The following is a 23,406-nucleotide window of genomic DNA, read 5'->3' as shown; positions in this document are numbered from 1 at the left end:
TCATATCAACATGATGATTCTGCTGAGTTATTGCCCCAAAAGGAAGAAAAAAAATAATGTTTTCAAATGAAATACATTTCTTTAAGTTTCACTTTTTCAAGCCTTTAAAATGATTCTAATTGAACGACTGACAGAAACAATGGTCACAACATAAACACAGAGAGGAAATGTGCATTTTTCTACTTGGGTCAAATTTAAGGTACACTTCATTCAATAAATCAATCTGACATCTTTAGTTGCTCAGCAGATTCTGATTACTGGAAAATTATGACGATTTACAACAGCTTATTTGTCAGCAAACACTTTAAATCAAATCATGAAAAGATACTGAAGCATAAAATACTTTGAAAATGTATCTTAACTATCCGATAAATGTAAGGACAATATCCCAAATAAAATCTGTAAAATACACAATGACAATTTTTCAAAAGCAAATAATAATCAAGCAGTATAGCAACAAAGTTTTAGAAATGAGCTTCAGCTTAGCTGCAACATTTAACTGTTGAATACATCAATGCAGCAATGATTTTAATCCATTTATATTATTTGGCACAAGTTGAACTTATGGTAGTAAATGTTTATCAGATGCTTATACTTTTTTGAGATAAAAGTATAAAAATACATGCAGCACTTTAATGTCTAACTATATTTCTACAGTCAGTAAAAATCTGTTCATAGAAAAGCTCTTTGCTCATATAGATGCAGCCTTTGTCCGGGGCTTTAATATGATGTTTATTCATTGTAAAAAAAAAAAAAAAAAAAAAGATTGAGATACCGTTAATCCATCTGTGAGATAAAGATAGAGGAAGTAAAGGCAGAAGATCTGAACTGCCTGTATGAAGTGAAGTGTTAAGTGTGGTTACTAAGCGGCAGAACCTGTTAGACAGAAACTTTACAGACTAAGGTTTTCACACACTCAGCACATCAATAATATAATTTAGAAAATCTGATTTTTCATAACATGAAACACTAAAGTGTAGTAGAGCACTAAATCTTTGAGCATGGATTCTTAGGCGAGTTCAAAGGAAATAGTAGACAATCATTTGTATAATGATAAGAGTAATGTTCAATGTGAAAACCTTTTATGGATCCAGCTTCTCAGATGTGAGTGTTAACTGCCTTTCCCTTCACTGAATGTATATAATTAAAATATAGGCTAATAAAGGTCCACTTTGGGATTCAAGTTATTTTTCTTAGTATTTTTTTTGTTTGTTTGGTTTCCTAAAAACAATAGGATAAAGAAATTAATGGAGGTGATTATTTCCTTTTTATCTGTCTTATTATTACAGCACAGGGTTAACACAAACCAGCCTGTGTGAAACTGTGAGTTCTACGATCTAGGGAATAATCTTAGAATCAGATACTACATGTATTTCATGTGTAGCTTGCAGAATGAAAAAGAAGAGCTATTCAGTCCTTAGACTGAAGCTAAATGATCTTAATGCTGTCTACTATAAACTTTTTTTCTCTATGAATGCCAAGATGAAACATCATTACAGTTTGAATATTGTTTGTGTATACTCCTTCTTTTTTATTTATAATTGTTGTATTATTATTTGATAACCTGCACATATTGTTTAAAACTATGTTGAAATTTTAGTTGATTTAAATAGAAGTATAGTATGCTTTTATTTTTTCTGTTGTCGTCTTTTTTTAATAATATGAATATAATCTTATATATGATGTCGAAATATTCCTGAGGATGAACTCAGTTTTGTTTTATTTTGAAATAAAGGGGACATGATTTTTTGCTTAGGGAAAACAAAAACAAAAGTATGGTACTTGATAGTCAGACAATTTGCATTTTATTTGCAGAGAGTTGAGACACAAAAGACGAGGGAGGAGGCGGAAGCAGCCCACAGGTGTGTCCATGAAGCCCCGCCCCCTGCGGACAGGCATTAATTAGGACTGAGACGAACAGGTGTGAGGACATACCGCAGGAGAGACAGAGGGCGCACTTATCTTACTGACTCCATTTGTTTTGATTTAATACAACTGATAAAGTGAAATATGTTGAATCAGTCAGACTTCTACCTCCCGCTGTCTGAGTACAGCTTCGAGCGGCGCTTTGATGAGAGGAGCGCAATTGAGTGGATGCAAGCAAACTGGTAAGACAACACACCTTTACTATTTCATGCTGAACTTCGGCTCATAATGATTCTTCTTTCTGACTCAAGTAGGCCAGCTTATACAGAGTTTTTCAGTGGACACGCTGACTTCTGAACTCCCTTGAAATGTTTACAATTAAAAAAATGAAGTCGCTGTGATTAAAAAAAATAAAATAAGGCAGTTATATGATGTAGGCTATATCCCTGTGTTAAGTTCGACTTACATCCAGTAGTCTCCATCAAACGGCACCTGTTTCCACATTTATTCACCACAACCGGTTTGATCGATACTCAACTCGCTCCGACGCTCAATACCAGAGAGATCAGTAGGCATCAAGTCACATACCTCATGGATGTGTTTACATACATTGTTTCTTTTAAGTTCATTTGTTCCGAACGAGGGGGCTTATAGGATACAAATGTTGTTTAAAGTGTTAATTTACTCACAAGCTGGATCATTAAAAACCAAGTCATATATTAGGAAAGTTTGACAAGGCTCTCTCTCTCTCTCTCTGTCTTTACTGAGATTCACAGATTCAGGGTAAACACTTAACACGTTGATGTTAAGTAGGCCTATTCTCGGAATTACAAACAGCTAAATGCAGCGTTGCATAAGTTCGGTCAGTCTGAGGCTATCGGTGTAGGCTACTTCAGGTGCGTCACCGGCACAATGATGTCATACTTTGCGGAGTATTTGCGGTATGCTTCTGTAGGCGATTGAAATCCGGTTTTTCCCGTTAAAGCTGCATTCTCTCCCCCCCAGTGATGATGAAATATTAAAATATGGGCTTATTGACGCTGCAGATGGGAAAATGATATGATTATTTATGATCTAGCTCACAGAGTCGATCAACAAGGATTATTATTATTAATAAAAAGAAGGTATGACTTTGAAGATTATTTTTGTTTAATCACAGGCTGCAAATTTGATTTGACAACATCCCTCAGGTGTGCAGTGCATGTTCACCTGCTGAACAGAACAAATGTAGTTTACTTTTCCAGTTTCTCAGCAGAATTGAATAAATACTTGTATAATTTAATAATCTGATGTTCAAAGTTGTATAGTCTCAATGTAACTAAAATCATAAGAAATGTTCATTAAAATAGTCTAAAGATGAGTGTGAGGTTGTAATAATAGCAAATCAGAATTATAAAAAATTAGCTGTTAAATTACAATTGTAGCATAAGCATTAAGAAATCATGGTAGCATTACCGTCTTCACGTTAATGTTTAACATTACAAATCATACATTATAAGCATTATACCCCTTTATCACCTTTTTAAAACAGTATCCTGTGGTCTAAATGAGACCTGCGCAAAAGTTTTGTTCTAGGCCGGCAGTGGGTTGGGTGGAGATACCAGGTTTTTTTTTTTTTTTTACCAGAATCCCTCTGTGATGTCACAAGTTGAACAAATTTGAAACGGAGTTGTAAGACTTATGCAGACCACAAACAAAGGACTGGATGGGTTTATTTCACATGTTGTGGGGATGTAGACACTCAGGTTACCCAAATATATGTTCATAATATGTCCCCTTTAAACATTAAGATTTATCTTTTGTTTTTTTCTTGCAGGAGTAAGTCCTTTGTGTTCAGCGCTTTGTACGTCACCCTGGTGTTTGGAGGTCAGCATTACATGAAACCTCGACCCAAATTGAACCTGCGGCGACCGCTTATCCTCTGGTCACTCAGCCTCGCTGTCTTCAGGTAACGGCACACACACCTGTAACACACACATAGTAGATAATATACTATTATGTTTTTTAGAAAGTATCTACAGCTGTTCAACATTAAACAAATCAAGTTTCTCATCAGAGTCTGTATCAGTGGTTGATATTATAGAACTCAGGGTCACAGTACGTCATTAGTATCTATATTTGTAAGTGGGCTTGTTACTCAGAATAACACAGTGTATTTTTGTCTAAAATATTTGCAGCACTCTTGGAAGATATTTCTGAACAGATTTCTGTAATACCTTTTTCAAATAATTCTTTAGTAACGATAAAACGATAGCTTCCTTAACGTGGAGTGCTTTTTATGACTCCATTAGGAAATCTGCCAGCTTCATAACGAAGAAGATTATCAGGCGTCTGTTATGTGTTGGCATTTTTAGTCTTTAGTTTACGTTTACCTTGTGGCAACCTTAAGTAGCCTCTGTCTCCATTGTAACAGGCACATTTGTTGTGGGGCTGTACATCATGTAGACCTACTTGAAGATAATTACAGCTCAGGTGTGTTTTTGTTTTTGTGTCACCTGTTGCTCTGCTGCAGGTGTCTGAAATTCTGCTGATTTCATTTATTTTCTTCTTTTGAAATAAATGAACATCCAGATAACTAGATAATGGATATTGTAGGTCTATCAGTTGGCTAGATTATGTAAGATATGTTTAAATGGTTTTGAAGGCTATCTAAGGAGACTTGGTCACAAGGCTTTCAGTGCTTATTTTTTTGAAATCCAAGTAAAACCATGCGTTAATTCGTGGTTGCATTTTGTGAAAAGGGCAGACTTTCTCTCTGAACAATCTATGTTCTGAACACAGGCATGGTGTTTATAAAAATGTAAAGGTAAATGAGGACAACGATATGCTCAGCTTGCATCCTATAGACTCCATCAAACTGCACCTATCTCAACATTCAGTCACCTTAACCGGTTTGACGGCTACTCAACTGCTTTGCTGCTAAAGACCAGAGAGAGCTGCAGGCTCAGTTGGTATCTAATCACATACCTCATGGATGTGTTTACATATGAGTGTGGTCCTTTCCCACAGAGAAAGCATTATCGATTGAGATACCCATCCCCTGAAATCTTAGAAATAGATTACCAAAACTTGCTTTCCGTACTCTGGAAATGCATATGTAGTGAGTAGTTATTTAATATTTATTGTGAATAGCCTCCACTTGCAGCTTGGGGGTTAGCGCTAGTCCCATGTACAGAGGCAATAGTCATTGTTGCAGCAGCCATGGGTTCGAATACAAACTGAGTGGCTGAAAACCAAACGCACAATGTTGTCTCATGTCAGCTGTAGGGTTGAAAAAGGAGGGCAGTGCAGTTTTGTGTAACATTATTTGATCATGTTCTGGTGTGTTTGTTGATGGGCTTTCTTTGTTTTTGCAGCATCATCGGTGCCATTCGGACTGGCTCCTACATGTTTTACATCCTGAGCAGAAGCGGATTCAGACAGTCCATTTGTGACCAGAGCTTCTACAACGGGCCAGTCAGCAAGTTCTGGGCGTATGCCTTCGTGTTGAGCAAAGCGCCGGAGCTTGGTATGTTCACACACACACACTCTCACACACAGACACACACACATACTTTTAAAAGTGAAAAGGGAGCGTGGACTGGTAGAGCAAGGTTTCAATAATGTTAAAATTCAAGAATGGATTTGAGCTTTTCAATCATAGGGTTGTTTTCCTTCAGAATAACTGTTTTCTGATGAGCAGGTCAGCCTTTTGTTAGTATCAGATTTTAATATTTGTGTTTTGATTTAAGTCAAGAATTTATATTTATATGTTAAAAAAAAAAAAAAAAAGGTCTTATCTTTATACATTGACATTTTTTTCAAAATGTATTTCATAACAACACTTACACTGACAGGTGTTGCTATTATTTAATTCGCAACTCTATATGAATTAGTTTAACCTTATCAATGCACCTCAAACTGGTCTGTTCAACTTAATGTAAAACAAGTCATTCTGAGACTGGCTACTGTCAGAGCTTTTAAAAGAGCCCGAGGAATATGCTTAGAGCAACTCTTCACCAGGATCTAGTTTGAACTTTAAGGGGACATTCTTTGAAAATGTCATGATTCTTCACTAGCAGAAACTGGTTGTAAGAGGAAGCTTTATGATAACTTCCCTTGGTCTATTTGTTCTTCTAAAATCTAAGCGTCTGCACAGTCTTCAAATCAAACAGAATAAGTTCATTATGGATATTTTAAACAGATTTAAAAAAACAATATTGTACAGACAACACTTTGTCTTCATAATGACTGATAATTCCTGTTTTCTGTCTGGCAGGTGACACAGCGTTCATTGTGCTGAGGAAGCAGAAGCTTCTGTTTCTGCACTGGTACCATCATATCACCGTGCTGCTGTACTCCTGGTACTCTTACAAAGATATGGTGGCTGGTGGTGGCTGGTTTATGACCATGAACTACACTGTGCATGCGCTCATGTATAGCTACTATGCTGCGCGTGCTGCGGGCCTGCGTGTGCCACGGCCGTTTGCTGTGCTCATCACCAGCACTCAGATCGGGCAGATGGGCATGGGACTGATGGTGAGCGGACTGGTGTACCACTGGATGCAGCATGGCGGCTGCCCGTCCCGACTCGACAACATCTTCTGGGCTTCGCTGATGTACTTTAGCTACTTGCTGCTCTTCGCCAACTTCTTCTACCAGACTTACCTGCGACCCAATGACCAGGCTAAGATCGTCAAGACCGAGTAGACAGTCTGAGATTGTGGGATATCTGTCACAAAGACTGAAGCTGCTAATTTTTAAAAACAAACTTTTAGCCAAAGATTTTTCCCTGATGTGTCAGGATGGAAAATCCTTTGTATGAAACATGCCAGATTCAACATCTGCAGACCGCACAAGGTCTGTATCATTTTCACACCGATTTCAGCAGATTACGCTTGTTTTTTTACTGTTTATTTAATCTTAAAAAAGAACTGAAATAAAGTTGCAAATATTCCTAGGAGGGATGAAGAAGATTTGTTCCATCAAAACATGAGTGAACATTAACAAGCAAAGAAACACGTCAACAGATACAAACACAAATGTATTTGTATCTCAAATGGAGCAGATCTATCTCCTATTTCCCTCGACTCAATGATGGGGGTTCTGACCAAGAAATTAGAGATTTTATTAAGTAAATGATAACGACATATTAATTTATTATTGCTTCTTGGTTTATTTCTGACTGAAATTATAAAAAAAAACCTTTTAATCTCATCAGATTTGTAATTAAGCAGCTCAATGTGTTGAATCCAGATTATATTTTGGAAATGTTCATTTTTTAATATACACACTAATGCGCTCTACTGGCCTTTTTGTTGACTCGTCTCCCACTCAGCAGTCACATTTAACCAATGTGAGGCACACTAGTCAAATGTTGAATCATCACCTCAGCTTCACATTCCAGCAGGGTGATAAAAACCATCCCCTCCCACCCGCTCGTACTGGTTAGACTGGATTTACCACACCACACCTCCCTTCTTGTCTGTGAGCAGCCAATCAGGAGGCTGTAGCAGGAACACCCATTTGTACCTCAATGGGTGTTGGATGTGTTTGTCACAGGGAGGGGTGCCACTCCTGAAAGTCAGTTTTCGTCATCAAACTGCACGTTGACTTCTGCGGTGGGAAAAATCTACTCCTTAACGTTCAAAGGATGAACCCAGAGATGCTAAACAAAATCATTGGGCATGTAAAAATGACTCTATGCAGGCAAAGAAGCTCCAATCAACTTTTGACTAATTGGAAAATTCCATGGTGCTGCCTTGCTTTTTGTTTTAACCCTTAGTTGTTAAATCTGATTTTACTGACACCTAAATGAACAAACACGTTTTTTGGGGTCATGGATCCCTATGATTTATTTTGCCATCTTGACAGCTGCAACTTAAAATCCCTTTTTAACATTCCAAGAAATGCTTTGAGATCTGTCTGGAGCTCAGAGTCAAGGTGAAATGTCTTTTCACAGTGAATTCAATTTACTGTCACAGGCTACAGAGAGAAGCGAAAACACAGGGGATATTTGGAGTCAAATGGTGATCAGTGGAATCATTTTTCTTCAGTCAAACTTTTCAATTCAGTTGATTTTTTTTTTTTTTTTTCTTTTTTTTCACAGTTGGAAAAAAACGTATTTATGGATAAGTATTTCTTAGACATATGATGGCAGCCAGTCGGTGGCCGGAAAAGTCTCCAAACACAGGTGTTATCTAACTTCCACTGAATGTATTTACTTTAAAACTCACTCATGTAAATCACTCCATGAAAATATTTGATTTTCTATTTCTTGTTGTTTTTTTTACCAAGGTTTGACTTTACGTTTACAGAAAATGACCTCTGCCCCACAAACGTGTCTGATTGTGCAGCTGCTCATCCGTTATCATTTATTATCACTAATATTGTTTTATAAGTGTGTGTGTGATGTTTAAAGTTTGTATGACTGCTGCAGCAGGAGAAGCCGGTTGATAGAAAATCAATGATTTTCTGAATGAACACGCTGAACTCCTGATTCTGTTGTTGATAAATGAAAAACATGCCATTTTTCAGGTGTAAAATATTTTATTTATAGTCTGAAAGAATATAATAAAGAAGCTGTTTATACATCAGTACTTCATTTCTTTCATTTAAAGTTTTCCAAGCTACAACTTGATTAAAGAAACATTTAAGGTTTAATTTGCACAAAACCTTGAACACATTATGAGGCTTCTGTTGGTTTGTAAGTAACAAAATGCTTCATGTTAGAGTATAGTCAAGATTAAGTTAAAACAGTGAATAATTAATAACAATATTTATGTATTTAAGGAAGTTTGACGTATACAGACTAGAGTGTAGACACAGATGTACAGTAAATATTCAATAGATCTGATACAAAAATAGATTGGTTAAATGTTTATGTAAAGCTGAATTTGACCAGACACATTTAAGGAAAACTTCAAGAAAATTTCACGAGGCAGTTTTTTTTTTGGTATCAGATGAAAGAAGAAATCTGACTTTCTTTTCTGCTAGACAAGTGTTTAATGGAAAGACACTGCCACACTTCTGTCTTCAGGTTAAACAAAGTTTCATATAAATAACACAGATGAGCTGAACAGAAACAACTTAGCTGTTCAGAATGAAGAGGCAACTCTGGCGATGACTATTACAATGTAACTGATGGCAAGATTTTGTTATCCCTCACCTCAAACCTGTAACACAAGAAGTCCAGAAAAAACATGAACTGATCTGAAACTGATCAATAGACCCATTGAGGATCAAGCGTTTCAATTCACCAGCTGTCAGGGAGAACCTGCTTGTTACAGAACATTTGTGTGAGAAGTCTGTTTGGTCCTATCAGGGTTGTTTCTGCCCCATCTCCCGCCAGCTTTTCCACAGCAGAAGACCTCGACTCTTTCCAAGGGCAACCAGACAACGAGGCAACTTAAACCCATTGAACTGACCCACACCATCGTCATGGCCCATCGCCAGCAGCATGGTGATGCTTCCTAGCAACAAGCAACACATCAGTCAATCAACAAACACAAGGAAAGACAGGCAACTAGAAGTAACATCAGTCAATTGGCAATGTAGAAAAGCAACTAAAAACACTGACAACGAAGCAGAAAAAACATCAGTCAACCAGAAACTTAGACAACATGAAACAACAAACAAAAACCTGACAGGGGAAAAGGGAAAAAAGAAAGACAACCAACTACTCATCTAAAAACTTTGACAGGCAACCAGAATCTAAGAAAGACAACTTAAAGCCCAGACAGATGTGAATGTGTGTGTGTACCTGTGTGGTATGGGGTCAGCTCATTCCCGTTCAGACTGTAGCTGATGTTGGTAACGGCGACAGCAGCATGTAGTCCAGCATGGTACGCCGTCTTGGGCTCATTAATGTCTGCGCAGTCGCCCACGGCGTAGACGTTGGAATAACCTTTGACCTGCAGGTGCTCATTCACCTTCAGAGCTCCGTTTTCAGCCAGACATCCGGCTGTCACCCAAAAAAAGACCTCTGATCCATAACTGATTCATACAGGGATTATTATTTCAAGATCCACTAATGTGACCTTGGGAGTTGGGGTGGTGTACCCAGAATACATTGCTGTTAAAACTATGGCTGAAACTGTGCGTTCACATTCACTTACGGCTGCTTATATGTGAAATCAATGATTAAAAAATGGAAAATAAAAATCTGATGGCTGAAAGTGTGTCTGGTGTTGATGTTTCACATGTAGGATGCTTTCCGTCCTGATAGCGGCTTTAGCGGAACGATAAGGGGATTAAAAACCTCACTGGACCACAATCAGTACCATCATACATCAACATCAGATTTTTGTTGCAATCTACCACTGTCTGAAAACAGAGTGAAAAATAAAGAGACATCGCCCTCTAGTGGCATTATAAGAGACAGCAAAGCACAGTCTGAAAAATAATAACTGAGAGGCTGAATGAACACAAACACTATACTTGAGATACTGTACTTTACTCCAGTCTCTCTACCTCTACACAACAGCATCTGTATTTAATATCCGCCTTTATTGTCAATGATTTGAACATTTATTTTTATTTGTAATGACATAGAGGTTTTGACTGTTAGTTTGGTAAAACATTGTGGGTGGGTCACCTTTGTTGTGATTCTTACTATTTACAAAGTTTGTACTAATGAGTTGAAGTTCTTTCTACATGACATTTATTTTCAAATGTATGAGTAATAATAATCAAATTGTGGAACATATTAAAATAGAACATCCTTGTACTTTAATACTTTACAGGTCAGAGTCATGAAAAATAATTAGATGGTGACATATTCAGTGCATTTGCATGATAGCAGATAATAGAACCACATGTTTTAGCTCATTTGTATAATGTGCATAGTCTTTGGATAGATAAAATAAAGCACAGTGTTTCAGTATCAGGTGTGAAGTGTGTGCACTCACAGAAGCTGGAGGCGTAAGCTGCAGAGTTGATCTTTAGTCCGACACAGCTGATGATAAGATCTGTGGTCAGGCTGGTTCCTTTATCAGTGGTAACGATTGTGTTCTTCTGGGTCACGTTCAGCTGCAGCTCTGACAAATTCAAAACTTTCTGACCTAAGAAACACACAATAAATAAAAATAAAAGTAATGGTCTGACACAAATACCTGTCTATGTGTAGAAGTCAGTTCTTCATACCCAGGAGCAGCTCCACTCCTTTTTCAACCAGAACCATTTTAGCTTCTTGTCTGACGCTTGGCTGGAGCTCTGGGTCGGCCAGATCGATTCTCGAGTGGATCAGAACCACCTGGACATGGAAACAACAGGTAAAAAAACAGTTCTTGACATGTGTATGGACCATATATAGACAGGATGTAAAGTTTGTGAAAGAGGAGGTGCAGCATACACCTTTTTCTATAATATAGAAAAAGGTGTATAAAGGACAGAGTTAAGTTTGTTGTCACCCTCTTCTCAGGATACTCTGTTTTGATCTCAGCAGCCATCTCCACACCAGTCGAGCCTCCTCCGACAACTAACACAGAGTCTGCTGTCTGGACCTGAACACACACACACACAAGCACACACACGATGATTAGACAGTGATGACCTTGGCTCTCTGCAGACCTCTCTCAGTACTCGTTGTCTTGTCATGGTACCTGCTTTACAAAGTCCTCATATGTTTGAATGGCGGTCTGATATGAAGCCACCGTGTTGAATTTCCCGGGAAAAGCTCCATCGGTCCCAGTACACAGGATGAGGTGTGTGTACTGGATCTCCTGCAGCACAGAGGAAAACACTGACTGTAGTTTATCACAGGTTGATTTGATCAATTAAGACTCTGAATATTCCTGTAGCGGCATGTGTTATTGTTATTTTATAGTTTTGTACAGCAGTCTGTGTATGAAGAAGCAATAAGCTAAGCTATAAAACGAAAAATGAAATTTGCACTAAAATACACATAAAAATAGAAAAAAAATGAATTACTTAAACAAATAAAACTATGATAAATAGTGTATAAAAAATAAACTATTTTAAAACATAACAGTAGTTTTTTTCTTTATTGTTCTGAGAGACAGAAGTTCATATCCGGTTCTAACCCCTAAAATCAGGGCCCATACAATCAGGCACAATAAAAACCATGAGCTCATAAAATCCTTCCCCCCTCTTTACTTGGACTTAAAGATGTGAAAGTCAGTAAGGTAGTCCATTATCTTTTTCTCAAGCAGTGTGAGAACAGGCCAGGGGTGGCATGATATGGGACAACTTTGCTAGTGTAAGTACGCCCTAATCGTCATTTTTAACCACCAAGTCCCAAACAAGAGAAAAGGGAGGTGTAAGATAGTTCATAGGGACGAGCAAGAGCTACGGAGTATGTTAATACTGGAAGGAGTGAAGGCATTAAAACAAAGGTTCACTTGATCATGAAGCATGGCGACTCAGTATATCACTAAAGTGTGAGAGCCGCCCTGCAGACTGGAGCCTCTGCTACCAGCAACAGACTGTCATAGTCTCATAAAAAGAGGTCCAGATAACATTCAGCATGCATCCATGTCAGCTCATCTCCAGCATGAAAGGACAGCACTGTTTTATTACAAACTATGATGAAGTAGCCTCAGGCCACGTCTGTGTCTATAAGGCGCCTATATGTTGACCTCAGTGTTGTTTTGTATTTGCTGCTTTAACACGTTTACATTCAAGTGTGTTGGAGTGATACATGTTCCTAAATCTTAATGAATTGCTGTTTACACTTATAAATGTAATATTTTAAACAGACTATACAATATAACATAAATAATAAGGGGGCTATTAAGATGTTTTAAAGCTTCTTTAAGGTGTAAACTTAAAGAAGCTTCAGACTGTGTGTTCTTACCTTGCCTCCTGCCAGGACCACCGTCTGTGTGTCTGTGTTGACTCGCTCCACTCGACCCTGAACAAAGCTATCTCCAAACGTCGCAGCATACGGGATGAAGGTTCGCTGAGCAAAGCCTGCAGGATGCCCAGAAGTCAAAGGTCAATTCCTAAACTGAAGTCATTACACACAATGTTATTATTATGGATGTTGTGAAGGGCTTCTGTGGGCTACAGACTCCTGTAAGGTTCAGTTCATCAGTCTAAATCACCATTACTGTCTGAGTTTACTGTGACAGAACAACAAAAACAAAGTATTGATGCTAATAAATTCACAACTATTTTTAATAATCAGATAACCAAGCTGTCTCCTCTTTTTAAATGAATTTGAATATAACATTTGTAGCTTAGAAAGTTTGTTTAAAAATAAATGACTCTCTATGAAATTGCAGTAAGTGCAAAAAAAGTCAAACATTTTAAATGGTCTATGGTCTCAGAGACGCTCTAAAGAAAGTATTGGACTATATCAATGACTTAAGGCAATTTAAGGTGCAAAGGACTAGCGTCTCGATGTGCAAAGGATTACGTTTTCATTATACAGTGCGCGTCCAAACGTTGGTCCGTTGCACCTTAAATTGCCTTAAGTGGGGCGCAATGGTTAATGCGCGCGCCCCATGTGTGGAGGCTGTCGTCTCAAGCGGGCGGCCCGGGTTCACATCCCACTTGTGGCTTCTTTCCCGCATGTCGTTCCCCACTCTCTCTCCCTGGTTTCCGACTCTATCCACTGTCCTATCTCTCCATTAAAGGCACAAAAAGGCCCAAAAATAAATCTTATAAAAAAAAAAAAAATTGCCAAGTGACTGATGTTCTCCAGTAATTTCTCTGGATTCACTGTCTGTGTAAACAAGTTCATTAAAACCTCTTTTTACCATACAACAACAATAGTACTACTACTGCTTATAATAATAATAATAATAATAAAAACAAATGTTTTGATTCTACCAAAGTAAAAATCGAATTGATTAAATACAACATAATAAATAATATAAAAAGAAGCAAAGGGATTTTTCGTAAAATCGTAGTATAATATAGTGAGGTACCGGGTTTCACAGATGCTCTCAGTGCTGCCACGTTGTGATGAAAAGCGTCTCTCATGTCGATCAGAGTGAAGCTGAACCCTTGTGATTTCAGCTGCTGAGCTGCTGCGATGCCTCCGAAACCACCGCCCACAACAACCACATGGGCACCCTGCACCAGCGAGGCCTGACCGCCCATATCTGCTTAGACAAACATAAATACACACCTTATTGTATTTTACAGGCGTGTACCATTCCTTTGATTTATTTCACTAAATATTCAAACACTTTGCAGATCTGCACTTGATCATTAAACATTTGATGGCTGATCCTGTATGATGTCTTGCAGCCCGAGTGAGACTAGTTCAAAATACTTTCATGTATAATAATCATTTAATTATAACAGTTATTTCTGCCATTAGTGTTGTTAAAGAGAACAACATCACTGGGACTTTGACTGTGTGTATCACTGTGCTGCTTTTCTGAATACTGTTATTTAACATTAGGACAAACAGTCTTTTATCTACATGCCACATAGAGACCAATCAATGACCCACTCTCATTACATTGGTTGCAGGAAATCTGGAAGAACTGTACAAAATATGAAGTAGCTGCTCCGTGGTAACATGTCAACATAGAAAAGAAAAAGAAAAAGTGTAGGAAAATGTTACCTGCTTGGCAAAATGACATGCTTTTATTAAACTGCTATATACTGGATGTAGAACTGCTGTCAAAAGGCAACTATCTATTGATGTATGATTTGATTTGATTTCTTTTAAAGGCTTGATGATTAGATCTCATATACAGATATTGGCAGCTGGACACATTGGAGAGGCTCATTAAGGGGCAACACTGGTAGCTATCCCTCTGCCGCCCCATTCCTGTAGAGGTGGTCTCACCTGTCCTAAGTTTGAAGTGGTTCTTAAAGTAACAATATAAAACTTTTCCATTTTAAAATAGAAGTTTAAACGTTATTCTAATACTACAAGAACTTTCAACAGGCTGAGTATCATCTCTGCCATGTCTGCAGCTTGCCCCAGTGGCCTGCTTATAGCACTATGTAAGTTTGGTCGCGGGTCGCAGTTCTCTCATGAGAAGTATGAACATAAGCGTAGATTTCGGGGGGGACGCAGGGGATGTGTCCCCCCCCAATATTTAGAAAAGGTAGATTTGTCCCCCTCAAAAAAAAAAAAAAAAAAAAAAAAAAAGTTTAAAAGGTCGAATGAAGAGGTAGTGAAAAACATTTTGGGGGGCTCAAAACATTTATATATCCTTCTGACCTGTAAATACATTTCCCAATCATTTCAGACACCCCTATAGTGGACCATACCATCTTAACCTTACTCTCGCTCACACTTGGTCAATGGATCAGGTCCGGTCAGGTTAGGAGTCGTGGTCTTTATACAGTCTATGGTCGCGGGCGCAGACAGTGACAAGACAAAGCAAGAGCAACAGGTTGGTGTCAGAATTAGCGTCCCATTAACTGTAGAGACGTGACACCACAAAGTATACGAGTTAATGCCCGACGAGGTGTCCAATTATCAGTAATGAATGGACGACGTGGAGGCGAGAAGGACAAAGAGCTTCTGAACACAGAGAGCTTCTGAACCAGCATAACTAAATAACATTGTTTAAGTTATCACTCATTTAACTTTGAACCATGATTTAGGCTGTTGATTAAGAGTTAAACAACACAGAACAGAAGTCCCCAGAAGTCCGCTGTCATTGTGATGTTTGGCAGTGTTACGTTATTGCTTTATTCATTGTGTAATTGTTCTGTCCTCTGCCTGCCAACATATTAATAAAAACAGCAGGCTATAAATCTACATGCCTTGATGATATTATTCTTTACATAGCCTGCCTATCAATTGATAACAAGTGCAATAAACACGGACAATATCAGACCACATTTTTTCCAAATAGTGAGTGAAAGATTAGTCAGCCATAACAACGGCTTTTATGTAGTTTTAAATTTTGGATACTAAGGCTATAACAAGGTGTCATTCTCTAATAGATTTGATTTGAGATGTACATGATTCCTAACAAAACATCCCAAAACACCTGTAATGTTTTGAATATGCAGAAAGTTATGAACACAATACAGTTGAATAATTAATAGTAATTCAAAAATAATTATAATTTCCTATACATAGTCAAGCGATTCCCACCATAAATTAATTCAGAAAAGGCACAAATTGTTGCATAAACATCCACCAGAATGTAGGAAATTGTCACGATTGGAAAACAACGAGTAGAAGTGGACCCAAGTGCAGAATGAACTAAAAGTCTTTAATAAACAAAAACTTACTTCCAAGATTCAACAAAAAACACAAGGATCAAAAACAGGTAGCCACAGAGGAGCACGAGCAAAACCTGACATACCAACGAACGACATACCACAAGAAACAACTTACAACAATGAACTGATCCAGAGGAGAAGAAACACAGAGACTAAATAGACATTGGGTAAACAGACACAGGTGAGGACAATCAGGGCAATCACACTGGGAAACACACAGAGGAAGGAATACAAGAAACACTGAGGACAACTACAAACTAAATCATGAAACACTAAAGACACACAGAACTCAAGAATGAAACAAAAACACACTAGAACACAGAGATACACGAGGATAATAAATGACAAACTAAAACAGAAAACACTGAAGACAAAACTAGGAAACACAAGGGAAAAACCTGCAACACTAGGGAACATTAACACACAAGGGAAACAAGCAACACTGGGATAAAACAGGGAAACTCAAATACAAAACCAAATCATGACAGAAATGAAGTGTTTGACGCTCAAAAATGTGTCCCCCCCCAATGTTGAATCCAAACCTACGCCCTTCAGTATGAACGGGTTTATGGCACCAGCAACTTCAGTTAACCCATCTCTGTACTGTTTGATACAATGGCTGAGGCTAAGAGATTAAAGAGCACGCTGATGGAGGAAGGTAATAAGAGAAAAGAGGGAGTGACCGAGCAAGAAGTAGACAGAGGAGTGTATGCCGTATCAATATCAGTGTCATCGTTGCCTGCAGCTTTTACCGGGTGCAGAAAGTCATCTAACCCAAGTATGGTTTGCATACAAATAATCTTGCGCCAAAAGTTGTCACCACAACTGGCAATAAACACAACCAGAGTCATATTTACACAAAATGCAGAAATATAACTTTACCTTCTCTCAACACTTGCCCTCTGTTTGTCAACAAATGCATGTTGTCTGTAAGGGGAGGAGTGGGGGAAGCATAAACAGCACTGTTTGTTTCACAACACTGTAGTTACACTCAAAGACCTTTGGTTGGCGCCATACATGTACCAACCCCATTTCTACATTTGTAGCAATAATGGTTTATTGGCATTTGGAAACTGTGTTGCAGTAAGTGTTCATTGCATTGGTTGCTGTTCCTTTTGCATCGTGTGCAGTGTTTCCGGTAGGGTAAAAATCAATCCTAACCTAAGCATTAAATAAATCCTTATTACTAGCCAATACATTTCACTAAACATAATTATTCATCAGGAAAATATTCTTAAAGGATCAAAAGTAAAACAAAAAAATTATTAGTATTTATTTATCTTATGCATCCTAAATCAGCTAGAATTAAGTCCTAAACATTCTGATATCAAAGAACTAAAAACAGTGAAGGCCTATGGAGGGGATGCAGTTTCTGTAGTCTACTTAAATACGTTAGTCTGCCCCATTTTTAGGTTTATTTTTTCCTCCCTCCCTCCCTCCCTACGTTTGTGAATTTATTTCACAAGTGTACTTTATGTAGAGTGTGTACAACACAATATGGCTTATTATTAGCATTATTTTGCTTGGCGGTAGATTTAACTAACAGTACTTTGATCTGCTGGTGGTGGGCTCAGAGAGAAATGTACAGAAATACCTCCTTAGGTGTTTTCAGTAGCACAAGGTTTCTCCAGCACGTCTGTCTCTTCGTACGAACAGTGACAGTCTGCTGTCGGTCTAAACAGTCCTCTGGTCTAAAGTCTCACGTCTTATAACACAAACAGGAAGTCATACATTACCTGCTGTAGGTGGAAATATTTAATTATTTGGGTCTCCGGCTCGTCTCTGAAATCGTCACGCTCCTGACCATAGAATGTAAATGCAAGTTCTCGCTCTCTCTCTCACGCTGACTTTTCCTCCTATGAACGCCGAGCTGACATCATTAGCTCTCAACCAATCAGAGGTCCGCATTGTCCACCCGAACAAGAGCGTGAGGGGAGGAGGGGGCGGGGTCTTCCGCTGCCTTCAGGAGCTGTAAGAAATGTTGTAGTTTTACGTGAGAGCGTTATTTGTTCAAAATCTAACATTTAAAAATAACTAATAAATATACAGTATATATTATAGTCTTCTAGTGTTTCAAGAGAAAAAGTTTCATATGTAAACGTTCACTTTTAGGTAGGCCTACATGTTGCAATAGGCTATATATTAATTATTATTATTATTATTGTTAAATCGAAAGAACCACGTGAAAAACAGCTGTTTTGAGCACTGTCATCAAAAGAAGAGCAACAAAGCAGCACACCTATATATAGTTTTAATTTAGACATTTTTTATTCATTGTCAATAGTGATGGGAGAGTTTTGAGATCTTTTTATTTACTAACACATGATTAAATATTGCTCCATTCTATATCACAATATTATGCATGTAGCCTGTGTTTTTGTCATGCATGACCCTTTCTTCACCCTTTCTTGTCTCACTTAATAAAGAGGTTTAAAAATCAATCTGAATTCCTAGTTTAAAAAAGGTGAGCACATATTTACGTTATAGATTGTATTTTATTGGAATGTTAATAAGTGAAACGTCTCCACTCAGACTCTCGATCAGCTGCATGATAACAAGCTGACTCAGCATTATTTGTTATATTATGTCACTGTTACCAAACAGGTTGCAAGACGGTCCGCTTTGACTCAAAATCAAGAATGTGTCACAGCTTTTAAGCTGCTGATGATCATGAGTGTTTCACTTACACATCAGATCAGTGTGCAGAGTTCACTGAATGGTGTCTTCTGTTTTGCTAATGACCCCTGATGCTTCTTTTCTTGTTATACTGTAGTTGTTGACATTTAACCCCATGGAGATAGAGACAAAGATAGTAACATGCTTTTTTTAAAAACTGAGTAAAAGGTACTCTGCATATTTGGAGCTTATTCAATATTTTGATGCTGCTAGATGGATGAAATACATAGAAACTGAAGGATTGTACCAACTTAGCCCTTAATTGATAACTAAATTTTTTATGTTAAGTCAAACTGAATTGCTTCTGTTGGAGATTGAAATACAATAATAGCTGTTGAAACTGTGAAAACATGTGGCCATACAAAAGTTTGATGGTAGAAATAAAATTTATTTTTAGATTAACATTTAAGATGTTAATCATTCAGATATTTTGTAAAGGAGAAAAAATAGATAGTACTTGCACTGGAATAATAAGATGTTTATTTAGCATGAAGTTAGCTTGTTTTAGGCATACTGATGCAGTTTTGTAATCATCTTGTCATTGTTTAACTGCGTTTCCAGGGGGAAAATGGTCTTCTTATAAAGTCTTCATAAATAGGCATAATAGAATCAATTATAATGTTGTGAACAATCAAACATCACACTTTTATTCAACCATGCTTACAAAATGTATGCAGTTCACATAGAGGCACAATTTTACGTAACCTACAACATGCTTTTTCCATACTTATAACGTACTTAAAACAGAAAAATAATCAAACGAAACTAATGAAATAAAAGAAAAGATAGAAGAGTTCAATTTTCAGTTCATGAAAATATTCTTGCATCCATATAGATCCATACTTATGTCAGGAAACAAAAACAATCGTTTCTACATTGAAGTTGGAAGAATTTTGACACTTTGTTTCGAAGGGATATTCAACACCATATCTTTGTTTTTATGACTTACAGAGTCCACTGGATGTGTTTTTACCCAAAGCAAAGCTATTTCTCCTTGTCTTACCCCAAAAAGGTTGACTGCACTTGTTCTGTGATTATAAAGGTATATTGTTATGCCTCTATACTTGGGATAGTCTTGAATACATTTTGTTTTCTGTTTCATGTAATTTGGTTAAAGTGTCAAGTCCACTTGGACTTGAGGATGAACTGATATGACGAAAACATAAAAAAAGATTAAGTAACAACATATTTTCCTCAGATGATGAAATACTTGGAAATATTTTGGTTTTGAACAACATGTCCATTATTCTTTACTCTAATTTGGCATTTGCTGGCATTTGTTCATAGGACATTCAGTTACGTTTGACCCAAGATGATGAGTTCTTTTGTAAGAGTCATGCACAAAGTTGTTCAAGTAAATTGTGATAATTAATTTTAACCTAGTTTTCTTTCTCTTCATTAATTAAAAATTAATAAATGCAAACAGAAGAATAAGAACAAAAGCTTTAAAGAGTTTTGTAAAATCAATTACATTTAAAAATAGCACACGTCAATTTTCCTTTTTACAATCTTTTGAAATGTCTTTACATTGGGGGCTTTCCGTACAGAGCTGCATGAATCTAGCCAGGAAACTTTACTCGTGTTTAACAAAGGTTTATTTCTTCAGTTCACATAAGTTTAATAAGGGTTGGGGGAGGAGTGTATAGAAAAAAAACCCACATGGGATGTGTTAAATATCTGAAAGACAAAGTAATACATATTAGAACAACAAACAATTAAGACAAATAAGACATACTTTCTGTTAAGGCAGTGTTGCTAAATGCAGGGTAAATTAAGACTAAAAATAGGAGAAAAACACACCTTACACTGCTGAGCTGCCGCTCCATGTGAAGGTAAAAATGAGAGTAGTCTTTAAATGAGGAGTAAACAAGTGAATTCAATCCAACAAATGAAGAGTGACAGAAATAAATGCTGGGGGAAGGAGTAATTGATTGAACAAAAGGAAGTGAAATAAGTGAAGAGGGGAAAAGATGAAAGGTAACAAAATACCTATTCATGGTTCTTTATTCAATACTTTTTATTGTGTAAACAAAGGACTGTGGGGCTAATTATTATAATCATTATTATTATTATTATTATAATAATAATAATAATAATAATAATAGGCATTTAGTGAAATTTGCTGATGATACAGTCATTGTGAGTCTTATAAATAATGATGAGTTTGAGCGTGGTTATGTATTGGCTGACTAAAGCATCTGCAAATATTTCTACCTACAGTTTAATGTGTCTAAGACTAAAGATATGATTATTGATTCCCTTTGGTCATAGCCCAGTGTTATTCATACTGTTATTGAGGATATCGATGTTGAGATTGTTCCTTGATTTTTTTTTTATGACCAACATTTTTATTGTTTTTCAAATTTTTTACAACAGTACAATACCAGACAACAAATGATATAGAACAATACCCAACAAGGGTAACACTATCAATGCAAGACAAAAAAAACAGACCTGACAAACAAAAATTATAATTAACTTAAATGAAATGCAGGAATAAAGCAGGACGAATAAAATATATGTAAATAAGAAATAAAAAAAAAAAAAAAAAAAAAAAATGCTGCATGGAAGTGTTAAGTTGTCCACCTTTTACAGAAAATTGTGTTTCCATAAGATTTGCAGGGGGCTGTCAGCCTACATCACCAAACCAAGATGTGTCAAGCCTGTTAGGCTTGGTGAGTCAGCGGCACGCTGCTAATAATTTCCAGTCAAAAGAGAGAAGTGATGACTACTGTTTAGCAGAGGAGTTAAGATACTGTGACAACATTGATATATTTTCCCCATTTAGCATTGAATAAGTCTAATCGGTCTACCATCCTATATGTTAATTCTTCAAAGGCTGCAACTATACTTAATTGAGTGAACCAAAGGCTGGACGGAGGGAGATCTGCCGCCTTCCATTCTCTAACTAGGAGCTTCCGGCCCAGCATGATGGCTGTATGGATCCACCCTCCCTGAGATCGAGGGATCCCGCTTAAAGGTGTTGAGTCCCCCAGTATGTATAGGCTAGGTATGAATGGAATGTCCTGCCCCACGACCAATTTAATGTTCTCATGGATTGCTGTCCACCATCTCTGAGCTTTGGGGCAGGCCCATATCACATGGGTTAGTGTGCCCGGGGTCTCACCACATCTCCAGCACGCTGGGTCATCTTTTAACCCTGCCTTATGTAATTTTGCAGGGGTCCAATAAACTCTATTTAGAATTTTAAATTGTATTAACCTGGTCTTAATCTCCCGAGATGATTTTTGGGGATTTTGAAGAATAGAACTCCATTCATCATCACTAAATAACTTATTAAGGTCAGTCTCCCATGTCTGCCTGAGGCTCCATGTGTGATCTCCTGACCTGTCCAGCAAAGCAGAGTAGTATTTCGAGGCTTCCTTACCCTTACCAAAGGCATAAAGTATCTCCTTAAGAATATCAGGTTTTGAGAGAGTCACCCGAGGGTCCGGAACAGCCTGGTTGAGTAAATTTCTTATTTGGAGATACTGCCAGAATTGATTCTGAGATATGCCATATTGTTCCTTCAGAGAAGTAAAAGATTTAAGTACAAATCCATCATACATGTCACCTAAAGTCATGATACCTTTCTCAGCCCATATTTTCCAGTAAAATGTTTTTTTACCTATTACAAGTTTTGGGTTGAGCCATAGCCATGCTGAGGGAAATAAGTGAGGGTCCGACTTATAGGATGCAGACACTTTTTTTCCATATTTTTTGCAGATGAGCAATTATGGGATGATTTTTAACCTCTGGGGATAGATGGGCATAAATCAACAGCAGAGGGGGCAAAGTGCCAATAAGGGAACTCTCCATCGAAAACCAAGGTGGAGCCCTCTCTGGTGGAAGTGACCAATGGGCCAGATGCCTAAGGCTGAAGGCGTAGTGATATAGTAGCAGATTTGGAAAGCCACTGCCTCCTCTATCCACTGGTCTCTGCAGCTTCTTTAGGTTAATTCTGGGGCGGCGGTTTCCCCCTAAGAATTTAAAGGGGGATCCATCTTTCAATATCTGCTTTGAACCTATTAAGACAGGGTTCAAAGTTTGCCTGAACGAAGGAGCTAAGATCAGGAGGGAAAGTGATCCCTAAGTAAGTGATGCCTTTAGAAGGCCACTGAAAGTTTCCAGGGTGAAAAAATGTTCTGGGACAATAAGATGCCACTATATCTAGGAGCGCAGGCATAGAGCGATCAGGTTGCGTAACAAACAGTAAAATATCATCAGCATATAGCATTAATTTGAGATTGTTCCTTGATTTTGAAAACTTGGGAACTGTTAAACTCAATAATAATGCTGTTTGTAAAAAAGTGCAGCAGTGACTGTATTTCCGAAGAAAAGGTGTGTGCAATGTCTGGTAACACTTAATGATTACCATCAGCAATAAAGGGTAAATTAATAGTTAATTAACCTTTAGTTAATAGTTATTTTACTGTTAACAAACAATGAAACGATAGTCAATAATGTTCGCTAATTATTTGTAATGCTATAATTTTGGTTTTCTTAACAGTTTATTGATGTACACATTATAACATTTTATACACTACATATAGTGTTTGTTAAGGATTACCAAATGATTTGTTAACCTTTAAGAGATCGTTTATAAAACATCTATAAATAGATAGCAATAAGTAAGGTATTTTTACCTGCTCTTTTGTAATGTTAACAGACAAAGAGTAAGGTATTTTACCTGCTTTTTGTAAAGTGTCTCGAGAT

General features: G+C 37.4%; 2 protein-coding genes across 3 annotated transcripts; one reads left to right on the top strand and one right to left on the bottom strand.

Moving 5' to 3' along the window:
* The first annotated feature begins 1,912 nt into the window (after positions 1–1,912).
* Positions 1,913–8,444, top strand: LOC109976039 (very long chain fatty acid elongase 6-like). The gene is made up of 4 exons (XM_020626265.3): positions 1,913–2,108; positions 3,683–3,814; positions 5,223–5,374; positions 6,125–8,444. Exons 1-4 carry the CDS (start codon positions 2,011–2,013, stop codon positions 6,553–6,555), a joined length of 813 nt encoding a protein of 270 aa, XP_020481921.1. The 5' UTR covers positions 1,913–2,010; the 3' UTR covers positions 6,556–8,444.
* A 269-nt stretch (positions 8,445–8,713) lies between these two features.
* On the bottom strand, positions 8,714–17,908 carry aifm2 (apoptosis inducing factor mitochondria associated 2). 2 transcript variants are annotated; one of them, XM_020626254.3, is made up of 9 exons: positions 17,751–17,908; positions 13,740–13,916; positions 12,662–12,777; positions 11,448–11,567; positions 11,256–11,348; positions 10,990–11,098; positions 10,755–10,907; positions 9,608–9,808; positions 8,714–9,317 (listed from the first exon to the last, which is right to left on the bottom strand). In XM_020626254.3, the coding sequence occupies exons 2-9, from the start codon at positions 13,912–13,914 to the stop codon at positions 9,166–9,168; spliced, it is 1,119 nt and encodes a 372-aa protein (XP_020481910.1). In that variant the 5' UTR covers positions 13,915–13,916; positions 17,751–17,908; the 3' UTR covers positions 8,714–9,165. The 2 variants fall into 2 exon arrangements, with proteins under 2 accessions (XP_020481910.1, XP_029131423.1); XM_029275590.2 differs by lacking the exon at positions 17,751–17,908 and adding an exon at positions 17,609–17,744.
* Between the last annotated feature and the right edge of the window lie 5,498 nt (positions 17,909–23,406).

Source organism: Labrus bergylta, chromosome 10, assembly GCF_963930695.1.
Source record: "Labrus bergylta chromosome 10, fLabBer1.1, whole genome shotgun sequence".
Classification (NCBI taxonomy): Eukaryota; Metazoa; Chordata; class Actinopteri; order Labriformes; family Labridae; genus Labrus; species Labrus bergylta.
This window is presented reverse-complemented; position numbering and strand designations above follow the sequence as displayed.